Below are 12,550 nucleotides of genomic sequence, written 5' to 3'. Positions count from 1 at the left end.
GTGAATGAGTTATGCTAATCATATCAGGATGGATTAAATGCAAATCCACACCCGCACAACCAGAAGCCACTATTCCCTGGAATCAGAACAATGACTCTCTTTCCACTCAGCTTAATACTGTATTGCCTAAATATGGCTTCAGACCCTCGGGGAGGGTCTGGCATTCTAGATAGCCAGAATGAATATTCACTATGTACATGGCTGCCTATGTTTAGTCTTAGGAAACAGGTTATTCTTCCAATTTGATTGCACTGAAAAGTAGCCTGAGTCATGTCACCATAGTACAAGTAGTTGAGAGGCTGAACTACTTCTAGATTAGGCTCTTTGCATCGAAGGGGATAGAGCACTGCTTTTCCTAGAGAACCTACAAATCCAGGACCACAGATACAATGGAGCAAAATTAAAGGTCCCCACTGGCTCCAGGTAATCAGGGGCAGATTGGACCAGTTCTGAATCCAAAAGGAACAAAACCAGGGCAGGTTCAACCTGTCCCTGATGTCCTGGAGCCACCGTGTTGGCCCTAGTAAATTAGAACCAGATCAGTTTCTGCAAAAAATCTTAGTTTTTGAGTTTTAGGATTTGAATCACTTGCTTTTCAGAAGTTGCTTTCGGTGTTTCCCTATCCCTACAAGACTAACAATCTACATTTGTATTTAGGGATACGGAAGGTTAATCAACCGACCCAAGATCACAGGGATTTGAACTGGGCTTCTTGGTTGTTAGCCTGCTGTTGTAACCATTAGGCTACTCCTATCCCAATGCATGTTGGCCGTTGCCCACGATCTACCTTGCTGGGAAAACAAAATGGATCAGAATTTTGGAGTGGGAAATCAGGAGCCACAGAGGAAGTTATTGCTTATTTGATATCCAGAGGTGGCCGGTTCAAATCTCACTGCTGCTCCTTGTGATCTTGGGCAAGTCATTTATTGCCTCAGGTACAAAACTAGATTGTGAGCTCTCCAGGGACAGAGAATACCTGAATGTAACTCACCTTGAGCTACTACTGAAAAAGGTATGAGTAAAATCCAAATTAATAATAATAATAATAAAGCAAAACCTTGCTCTTTTATTGAGATGTGCTTTTTTCCCAGAGTTTATACACTGCTGTTTTTCTGGGCTTAGGTACAAGCCTATGATGAGATGTCCAATAGGGGGTGTTTGATAATATTTAATCTCACCCTGGACGATTGAAAAGTGTTCTATTTAATTATATTCTTTATCTGTAGCAAAGTAACCAGGTTCCAACTGGATTGTGGTAAACACGTTATTTATTTTATTAGTATATTTTTAAGCACCAGGGTAGAAATGGGGGACAGATAGGTATAGACAAGGCAAAGAAAGTTTCTGGAAGGCCATCAGCATCAATGGTTGTAGTCTATGCAACAAAATTCCAAATTTGCAAGATCTGATGGTAGAGGAAAACCCAAATATTGTTGCCACCAAAATGTTGTGGTTCAATGAGTTGCATGGACAGGATTCGGCCATACTGAGCTATAATTCCTTCAGCAAGGGAATGGATGGCAGAAAAGGAGGAGCACCAGTAATTTACAGAAGATCCGAACATCAAAGTGACTTAAAAATGGAAGCATGGGAGAAACGAGGTGGCATTGTACAGTACTTTGGAAAGGAGAAGGTGTTTTCTCTCTACTACACATTGGTGGCCTACATATCACAACCATAAGATCTGGACAAAGACCTGACCAAAATGTGGGGATGAAAGGAGGGATGCTGGTGGTGGATGTAGAATGAAGTATCCCACCTGCAAAATCTATTAGAAATAGAATGAACCTGGAGTTCTTTAAAGGGATTCTGCTCTGACATACAGTAATGAAACACACAAGGAAAGTGCCAATACTGAACCTGGTATTTAAGAAAAGAGAATGCATTTCTATTATTATTATTTTTTAGAACAGCCATATTGAATCAGACCAATGGTCCATCTAGCCCAGTATCCTGCTTCCAGAAGTGGCTAATTCAGGTCACAAGTAGCGACAGAATCCCAAATAGTAGCAAGATTGATGCTACTGATCCCAGGGACAAGCAGTGGTTTTCCTCATGTCTATCTCACTAGCAAACTATAGACATTTCCTCCAGGAACTTGTCCAAACCTTTTTTAAACTCAGATACACTAACTACTGTTAACACATCCTCTGGCAATGAGTTCCAGACCTTAACTATTCAAAAATATATCCTCCTGTTTGTTTTAAAAGTAGTACTATGTAACTTCCTTGAGTGTCCCTAGTCTTTGTACATTTTGAAAGAGTAAAAAATTGATTTATGTTTACCCATTCTACACCACTATGTATTTTGTAGATCTCTATCATATTCCTGCCCCCCTCAGCTGTCTCTGTTCCAAGCTGAAGAGTCCTAACCTCTTAAGCCTTTCCTCATATGAGAGGAGTTCCACCCTCTTAATCGTTTCGGCAATCCAGGCAAGCACCCAGCTGAGCAATAGCAATCATCATCTAACAATTTAGTTTGAGATAACAGACAAGACAGAAACGTGAAAGCCCAACGCTGGTAAAAATCAGGAAATAGCTCAAGAATGAGCTAGCAAAGGGAAACATGAGTGCACTAGGGGGAAACTAATACAAGCAATAGAACAGCATCAAATTTTTATGTTAAGAAGTAAAACTAATTCAGTTTTTCAAAAGAGGGGGCTAAGTAAGTTGGAACAGAAAAAGAGCATCAGCATTCAAAATATGCAAGGGTCTCCAAAAAAAAGGAACAGATTTTATTGAAACGATGGCTATGGTTGTGGTGCACAGCCTTTAAGTAAGTTTACATGGAATAATGCAGATCATGTTACATTTTTATCTTTATACTCTCCTAGACAGTGCTTTGCATAGATTGCATGGAAAACAGATATGTACTATATCAATCAATCAATCACGATGAAGATGTGATCTGCATTAATGAATAGGCAAATTCAAATTTTCCCTGAGATCACCAGTGGGCTAATGTACCTGACGATGCTCTTGGGGATACACCCAAGACACTAAATTAGAAAGTATCCTTCAATTCATCTTCATTGGCACCAAATCACTCCTAGGCCCAAAGACTTCAGGCATCCTTTATATAAGAAAGTACAGATCTGAGGGGAGGGGAGGAATGCTTTTGTGTTACATTGGGTGGATCAGAGTTTGGATCAGGTTGACAGGACTATCACCTATTTGTGTTGGGAGGAATGTAGGAGGTTATACCAGGATGGGGGAATTCAAGGGAGGGTTTAGGAGCTTACAGTACGGAAATAGTGGTTGGCTCTTTAGTTGATAAGGTGAGATCTATTCTCAGTGATGGGACGAAGGCATTTCTTTTACAGTTTGACCTTTCTGAGTTCCTTTGACCTTGTGGATTATGACATTTTGTTGCGGCTTTTGGAGGGGATTGGGTAACTGGTAGAGTGCTTAGATAGTTTCAAGGATTTTTGTCAATACATTCTTACAGGGTTAAAGTGAAAGGTTGCTTGTTGGACACATGGCAAAATCCATGTGGGGTACCCCAGGGTTCCCTGCTCCCCCCTATGTTGTTTAATGTGTTTTTACATTCTTTTACATTCACTGAGCTTTGAATGTGAGAAGCAGGGTTTTTTGACGTGTAGTTATGTAGATGATGATATTTTGATCCTTTGTCATTCGCTTTTAAATTTAATACTCTCATGTATTTATGCGGGCATGAAGTTAGTAGAAAAGTGGATGGCACAACACAAGCTAAAACTTAATTATGAAAAAAAACAATGCTTCTCTTTTTTGACAGTAAACCAGATCCTTCTTTATCAATTATTGTGGTAAATCAGACAGAGTATAAGCTATCCTAAGCTACAAAGATCTTAGGTGTTTATTTGGATCAGATACTTTCTTTTAGAACCCATGTTAATCATCTAATCAAAAAACATTTTCTGTTAATAAGAAAGCTTTGTTAGATTTGTAAATTTAAGGTAGATCAATTTTGACTGCTTGTGCAAGCTTTAATGCTCAGTCAATTGGATTACTGTAATATTATTTTTGAGTTGTACAAAGCAACAGTTAAGGAAGTTGCAAACTATACAGAACACTTCTTTGTAATTATTTTTTTCTTTGAAGAAACATGAGTGACTATCACAATTTTACTTGAAACGCCACTGGCTTACTGTTGAAGGATGGGTGTTGTTCAGGTTCTCAGGTTTTCTTTATAAGGTGACTGGCTACACACTCATTCTGCACCTGGACTAGCTTGCTACACACACTGTAACTTAGATCAGTTCCTTATCTCTTGCTTAGCTATACAACAAATTTGCCTTGAGTTTAGCTAACCATCAAACTATCCCAACTGACTCTGTACCACGCATCTTGTTCCCATCATTTATTTATTATTTATTATATATATCTGCTCTTGGTCCCTCAGCTATATGGTAAGCCGTATTATAGAAATTCTTCAGCATCATATCTATGTTAGTTGAATGTTCTAATGCATGCTTATTAGATGTATCATTAGTATTATGCTAATATTGTATTATATCTCTGGTATTTGAATTCCAGTGCTGTTAAATGTGTATATTTTTGATTCTGTTTCATGGTAGTTTCATTATTAGGTTTCAATCTACTTTTTTTCAAGTTTACCTCATTTACTGTATTTATATTTAGACTTGGTTATTTTACTATTGCTATGATGTTAGAAAATTGCCTAATAAATAAATAAATAAACTAGCATGCATTGCCACAACCCAGGAATACACAAACATTACCATTACAAGTTAACATCTACCTACTAATTTTCGGTGTCATATATCACAGTTATTATATCCAGAGGAGAATAGCTACTGCTATTTAAAAAAAAGATCCCTATGTAAGTCTAAAGGTATTTAAAAACCAATAACCAGCTCTGCAACTACATCAACTGCAAATTTCACCTGCATCATCTGTGGTCTTATTTATAGATCAAACTGTACAACATTTCAACGGAGACATAAATAAACTTAGTCAAAAGAATGCTGTCATTGAAGGGAGATGCCAACTTGATGGGTATCACTGAACAAAGGGAACTCAGAGGAGCTGTGACAGCAAAGCTAAGTCTGTTGCTCTGTTGAAAATGATCATTAAGATTTCCCTTCTTCTAAATAACAATGAGGACTGAAGAGAAAATGGCAGCTATCTATAAGCACACAATGATTGCAATTCTTATTATAACTTTTGATTGATGAGTGATGGACAGAAGATTTATGCCGTTAACAAAATAAATGCCGTTCACTCTACTGTACCATTAACTGAGCATGGCCATTCTGGAATGAACCACCAGAGTCCCCGTTTCCTTCCTCCTGACGATCCACAACCCGACATTTTACAGCATCCTGGACCTGCAGAATGGATCAGAATGCAAAAGTCAGACGTACTCTCTTGTCCACCCTCCTCTTCAAGGCTCCTGGTGTTTTCTTTCAGATTCTCACTGGGGTGCTAACTTGCACAGTCTTCTGCATTTTCTGATTTTACCTAAGTGAGCCACAAACTGAGACATAACTGTTGTTTGGAAAAATGATGGAACTACCATACTGCTAGCAGATGTGGTCAAAGTCAGTAGCATAGATGGATTTAAAATGGTTTGGACAAGTTTCTAGAGAGGGCCCGTTAACATTTATTAGCTATGTAAGTTTGGGAATGCCACCTCTTAATGCTGGGAGCGAGCACTGGGAATGAACCTGTCGGACATTTCTTCCAAGCAACCTGGATTCACTACTGTCAGAGACAGTGAACCATTGCTCTGATGCAGTACGGCATTGCTTATGCTCTTAATTACAAAAATTGTACTTTAGCTGGCTCTTCAGTTTCACTCAAAGCATATGAAAAGGCTCATCTCTCTATTTAGGAATTATAAAAACTACTTGAACAGCAATGCTAACCCAAGGAAGAAGTCACTGAGATGCTGTTATACCTATGGGTTTACTTGTTTTTCAGAACTCCTTTTTTTAATGTTTTTTTTTTAGCCTGTGGAATTGTGTGCTTATGAAGTACTTTGACAACCTGGGGGTGCACATTTAAAGTTGGTCTTAGACCTCTTAAAAAACAACTTTGGTATGTACTGTACTTTTATTTATTACTATTTTTTTAATTCTATTTTTTATGGTTGTGTTCTCAGAGTCATGGTTTTATAGTTCCTAATGGTATTAAGGTTTTTTAAAATCTGTGTTTTACTTTCTTAAATATGTATGGCTCATATTTTTGCAATTTTAGTGATGATAGTTTTATCAGTTTTTGTGGAGTCATTATTTATAGAATTAATTTATTTGTTAATGTGTTGTTTTGTCTAGGTTTACCCTGATGCAGCCCTTTGTGGGGCAAAACAAGTCCATGTTGGGTCTTTGATTGATTTTATTAGTTTTACAGTATGTTATGAAATAAATGTTGATGTTTGTATAGATATTTGGTCTGCTTCTTTTGACTGCCTGAAATGGGGATCATCCCAAGAGTAACCAAGTGGTGGCAAAAAGAATAAACCTAGGGGTTATCAATCTACCCAAAGCCTTTTAATGAAATCCACAGAAAAGGGAGAACAAAAAGAGCTACGGAGCAAAGCAAAAGCAAGAGTGACTATTGATGGATTTAATAAATGGCTAAACTTTATTTTTCTTGGGGGATCTTCTACTACAGGGCATAAAAATTTGGGCTTAACGTGCTTTAACATGGGATTCCAATGTGCAGCAAGCCCAAAACGAATGCTGCATCAAGAAAGGGCATTCCCATTATTTTTTTTTATTGCAGGTTCTGTGTTAACATTCAGATTAGTGTGTGGTACCTGCTCCTGGTTAATGCGAATGAAGTAATTAGGAGGCAATAAGTGGACCCCATGCAGTTAGTGCATGGTAAGTGCAGCACGTTAACTTTCAAATTCCTTCCATGCCCCAACCCATGACACAATTCCTGGCAGACAAATTCAAAACAAATAAGCAATGCGTGGTTTAATGTATGGTAACAGGTAAACTACCACAAAACCCCTTAATGCTGTTGGGCGGTGTACATTAACTGTGCTTTAACCCCCTGATTCTATATAGCGCACCTAAAGATCCACGCTGAAATCGGCGCAGATACTATAACAATACACACAATTTAACAAGCTAATGAGTGCTGATAACAGCACTTAACAAGAAATAATGAGAACTGATTAGAATTTAGACCCACAACTCGCTAAGCGTATTCTTGTAATGATGTGCGCTGAACTTCCAATGTGTACAAGCAAAAAAGAGCATGGTTATGGGCATTTCATAGGCATTCCAAAATTTACGCACCGAGTTATAGAATATGGCCCAGTGTGCCTAAATCTACGCACTGGGATTTATGCCACGTTTTCATTGGTGGAAATGGATATGCGCAGATATCAGTGCTGAAATATCAACTAAGCATATTCTATAATTGGCACCTAAATCTAGGTAACAATTACGGAATATGCTTAGTCGGCACTGATGTCAGCACCAATCTTTTAGGCGCCCTATATAGAATCTCCCCCTAAGTGCTGGGCCCCTTAGAGAGTCTATATATGGTGCCGAAAAAATCGGCGCTGAAATCAGTACTGACTAAGCGTACTCTGTAATCAGCACCTAGATTTAGGCACGGATTATAGAATATCCTTAGTTGATATTTCGATATCTGTGTGTATCCATTAACACCAACGAATACCTGGTGTAAATCTTGGCGCGTAGATTTAAGCATACTGGGCCATATTCTATAACTAAGCGCCTACATTTTGAAACGCCCATGAAACACCCATTTCTCCGCCCATAACAACGCCCTTTTTGCCTCCGCACGTTAGAAGTTTGGCGTCTAAATTCTAATCAGTGCCAATTACTGCTTAATATTGCTTGTTAAGTGCTGTTATCAGTACTCATTAGCTTGTTAAAGCCAATTAAGTTACACACGGTGTTATAGAATCCGCGCCGACTTAGGCGCCTAAATCTAAGCGCACTATATAGAATCCAGGGGTTAATGTACAATCCTTTGATTTGCATTGCTATTTCCTGATAACCAACAGTGGCCAACATATTAAAGTGCATTAATGCTACTGCAAACATTAACCTGCGTTGAAAACATTGGGTTGCCTTAGCTAGGTTTACGCAGTGCACATGTAAATTAGCTCGTGTTAGTTTTAACTTGAAATCTATGCTCAGGTAATGAAATGCAAAAATATGCAAAGTTGCTCATTTCCTATTAGCACAGCGAAAAAGAGTTGATGCAAATTGCCGTACCAGTGCATTGAGAAAAAAAAAAATCTTAACTACACCTTGGAGAAGTGAAGAACATATTTTAAAATACCAAACATGCACATGCGAACTTCACTGTCTCCCTCATTTTCTCATCATTAGTGTACATAACAAACGCTGTAGTTACACATCATAGCAATCAATGTTAATACGCTTTAGTATATCAGCTCCACAAACTGTGTGTCAACAAACCCTAACTACCATTCAGCAAGTGCCAGCGACCTGGTTCTCAACAAACTGATTGGCAAGAATCACTACAGAAAGAGTTATTTCATAGAACCACAACCTTTCAAGAGGTGGCAGAATGGACATAAATTCCAGTCCACCACCACTAACTCTTCCCGCCCCGTTCTTCTGCATCCTAAACTCCTCCGCTAAGCTTCAGTTAGCATTGACACCAGCTCCCCTCCTTCTGTTTCCATGGGTAAAACAGAAATTTCATGACCGTGACACCTAATCTCAAGAAAGCCTGGAAGAATTTCATAGTAGACTGCAAGTTATTAACCGCTTTAAAGGCTGCTGTACAGACAGCACAGGGTCAGTGAGCAGGGCTTGAAAGTAGTTGAAAATAAAATCATCTCGATTCGTGGCTCAGCAGTAAAGAGGATTGTCAAAGGCATTAGAAAGTGATCTCTCAGTACTCCCATTCGTTTCTAATAAATGATGAGTAATATCCATTTACACAGAATGTCTTTGGGATATATTAGCTTGTTTCTTTAAGTGTACACACTATCGACAACTAAGGGGGGTCACAGGAATGGCCATAAGGTGGAAGGAGAGTTGGGTCAGCCCGGCTATAGTCTGGGTACAAGGATTCCTGTCTGGGAAAGCAGTGAGGTAATGCTCATGTAATAGGAGAGAGCTGTGTGTCTGTGATCAATGGAGGTGGGGGTGGGGGGCAAATAGGCTTCATGAACTCCACAATAGCTAGAGCCTGGGGAATGGGGGTGAGGTCTTCTGGGAATTGTAGTCTAGCCTTATGCCCCTTGGAAATTAAGAGGGCTGATGATGTCTCCCTGGGACAGGGGTGGGGTTCTTGAAGCACCTGGCAGTCTTCAGTCCTAGAAAAGGGTTTCGCAGACAAACAGAAAGGAAGGAATGGAGGAGGGAACTCCCTAAGAGCTGACCAGCGAAGAAAGAGTACACAGATTACATAACCCTGGACAATGAAGACCCTAAACACAAGTTGGAGCAGAATCAAATATTCCCTAAAAGGCAAGTGGAAAGCCAGGAAGGTAGCTAAGCTTAGCCAGATGGAAAGTGAGGGGGGAAAGACCTAGCCTGAAACAGGAGTGGCCTGGGTGTGATCACATGAAGGAACTGTCCAAGAAGGTTCTCCCTGAAATGTTTTGGGACATTTGTTTGTTGGGCAAGATGCGCTGAGAGCAGGAGCGGTGCTCAAGGTTAATTTTGGACTGTGGTTTGAAAGACAAAGGCAAGAAAGAGGATGTGAAAGTGATCTCATCGGTTTTCAATTTTTAAAATAATCAGTTTATCAATTACATCTTATCTGTAGTATAGCTAAGGTCTTATTCAAAAAGGGCTTTTTCCCATTCTGGGAGTAAATTCTATAGGGAGCTTCCTAGATGTGAGCAGCAGGAACACATGTAAATGGTGGTATTTTAGTCACATGAATAAGTGGTCTCTTATAGAATACGGACTAGTGTAAAAGTACATTAATTAGCCTCTTCCTTGTAGCATGTCATCACTACCATGCTTGATTTCAAAGATATATTACATATTACTAAGAATAGCTCTGCAAGTTCATTTTTCAGTTCTGGTAGTGCTCTAGAGTGTATGCCATCTGGTTCTGGTGATTTGCTACTCTTCAATTTGTTAAATTGCTCCATTGCTTCTTCAGGTTTACAGAGATTTGTTTCAGTTTCTCTGACTCATTGGCACTGAGTACCATTTCTGGTGCTGGTATCTCTGCCATATCTTTCTCGGTGAAGACTGAAGCAAGGAATTTGGTTAGTTTCTCTCCTGTGGCCTTGTCTTCCCTGGTCATCTAGTGGTCCAACTGATTATTTTACCAGCTTCTTAATCCTAATATACCTAAAAAAAGTTTTTAATATGTGTTTTTGTCTCCAGCGCAATCTTCTTTTAAAAGTCTCTCTTTGCCTTTGATATCAGTGCTTTACATTTGACATGCCATTCCCAATCTGTTCAACAAAATGCATTATTCTATCTTCCTTGGTTTTCATTGCATGAAGAGAACTAATAAGATCTCTATGTTTGCAAAATCCAAGTCCTCTAACAGCATGTTTTAAAGTCATTGTGATATCCGTATTTTTAAGCCATCCATGGCTAAGCTGAATGATAATGGAGATAATACACATCTTTGCTTGACTCCAGTTACAATTTTAAACCAATTTGTGTAACTATATTCTACTTTGACATAGCATTCATTTTTCCATGTAGGTTTTTGATAACTCTGATGAGCTTGGCAGCTATTTGTATGATTTTTTTTTTAATCTTTCACTGATCTCATGACCAGAAGAAGTTGGTTTGTGAGAGTATCTCTCTGTTTCATATTGTACGAAGGGATAGCACGGTGGCGCAGCATATTGCTTCCAGCCCACAGCCATACGTATTGTGCTACACTTTGAGGGGCATAATCGAACGAAAACGTCTATCTCCATGGGAGTTTATCTCCGAGAACGGGTCCGTGAAGGGGCGGACCGAACCGTATTTTCGCAAAAAATAGACGTCCATGTTTTATTCGACAATTTGTGAGCTGGGCGTTTTTGTTTTTCAGTGATAATGGAAAATGAAAGCGCCCAGCTCAAAAACGAATAAATCCAAGGCATTTATTTGTGGGAGGGGCCAGGATTCGTAGTGCACTGGTCCACCTCACATGCCAGGACACCAACCGGGCACCCTAGGGGGCACTTTTACAAAAACAAAAAAAAAGGTTAAAAAGCTCCCAGGTGCATAGCACCCTTCCCTTGTGTGTTGAGCCCCCCAAATCCCCCTCAAAACCCACTGCCCACAAGTCTACATCATTACTATAGCCCTAAAGGGTGAAGGGGGGCACCTACATGTGGGTACAGTGGGTTTGGGGGGGTTGGGCGACTAAGCATTAAGCAGCACAATTGTAACAGGTAGGGGGGGATGGGCCTGGGTCCACCTGCCTGAAGTCCACTGCACCCCCTAACAACTGCTCCAGGGACCTGCATACTGCTGCCAGGGAGGTGGGTATGACATTTGAGGGTGAAAATAAAAAGTTGTGAAACATCATTTTTTGTGGTGGGAGGGGGTTAGTGACCACTGGGGGAGTCAGGGGAGGTCATCCCCGATTCCCTCTTGGGGTAATCTGGTCATTTAGGGCACTTTTTGGGGCCTTATTCGTGAAAACACAGGGTCCAGGAAAAGTGCCCTAAATTCTAGCTACAAACGCATACTTTGTTTCCATTATTGGCGAAAGGCGCCCATCTCTGTTCGGGTGATAACCATGCCCCAGTCCCGCCTTCACCACACCTCCGACACGCCCCCGTCAACTTTGTACGCTTCTGCGATGGAGTGCAGTTGAAAACGTCCAAGTTCGGCTTTCGATTATACCGAGTTATTCGTTTTTGTGAGATAAACGTCCATCTCCCGATTTAGGTCGGAACTTGGGCGTTTTTCTCGTTCGATTATAAGCAGGTTTGTGACCCCTGACGCAGGCGCTGTGCGCCGAAACATGGACCGTGTCGGGTCCATTCTAGGATTATTTCATCCAAACAATCGATTAAAGTTTTTAATCCCTTTTTTGAAGGCTCCTGGTACTTTTTATTTTAGTGTTTTGATTTCATAATACACCAAAAACTATCTCTGTCAGTGCTTTTGAAAGGTGTGTTTGGCTGCTTTACGTTTGGCTTGGAGATGAATTGGAAACCCAAAACATAGCAGTTGCCATCAGTTATCTTAACTTTGGCATGGGATACTGAGAAGCTAAAGACAGCACCGGCCTCAACACAGAAGGAGTGAAGTCATGTCTGAGCTGCTTTTCTCTGGTTCCATCTGCTGACAAGGAGGACATAACACATTTGTCTGGCTGTTCTCAAGGAAAGGACAAATTTCACCTTTCTCCAGCCACATAGTGTAGCAATAATAATACACTGAAGTCTCTGTTGATCCCATGAAGGTGTGGCAGGGAAGTGTAAATTTTGTAAAAAAAAAAAAAAAAAAGGTTTTTCAGCATACACTTTTAAAAGCCTTGTATATTTTGTTCAGAAGCACCGTTTTTTATTACTTATTTTGTTTATATTTGTTTCTATGTAAGCTGTAAAGATACACAGTTGCTTCCTAAGTTTTAGAACAAGCACCATGCAGGGCAGACTTCTA

The 12,550-nt window shown here is 39.9% G+C and overlaps 1 protein-coding gene across 1 annotated transcript in view; it reads right to left on the bottom strand.

Annotated features, from left to right (window-relative positions):
* The window catches only part of ADGRB1 (adhesion G protein-coupled receptor B1), a 474,869-nt gene that overhangs the window by 37,864 nt on the left and 424,455 nt on the right, over positions 1-12,550 (bottom strand). The window contains exon 28 of the mRNA XM_030190012.1: positions 5,237-5,332. Coding sequence (XP_030045872.1) covers positions 5,237-5,332 — 96 coding nt within the window. The remainder of the gene's footprint in view (positions 1-5,236; positions 5,333-12,550) is intronic.

This window comes from Microcaecilia unicolor, chromosome 1 (assembly GCF_901765095.1).
Source record: "Microcaecilia unicolor chromosome 1, aMicUni1.1, whole genome shotgun sequence".
Lineage (NCBI taxonomy): Eukaryota > Metazoa > Chordata > Amphibia > Gymnophiona > Siphonopidae > Microcaecilia > Microcaecilia unicolor.
The sequence above is the reverse complement of the archived record's forward strand: the minus strand, read 5'-3'. Positions and strand labels throughout refer to the sequence as shown.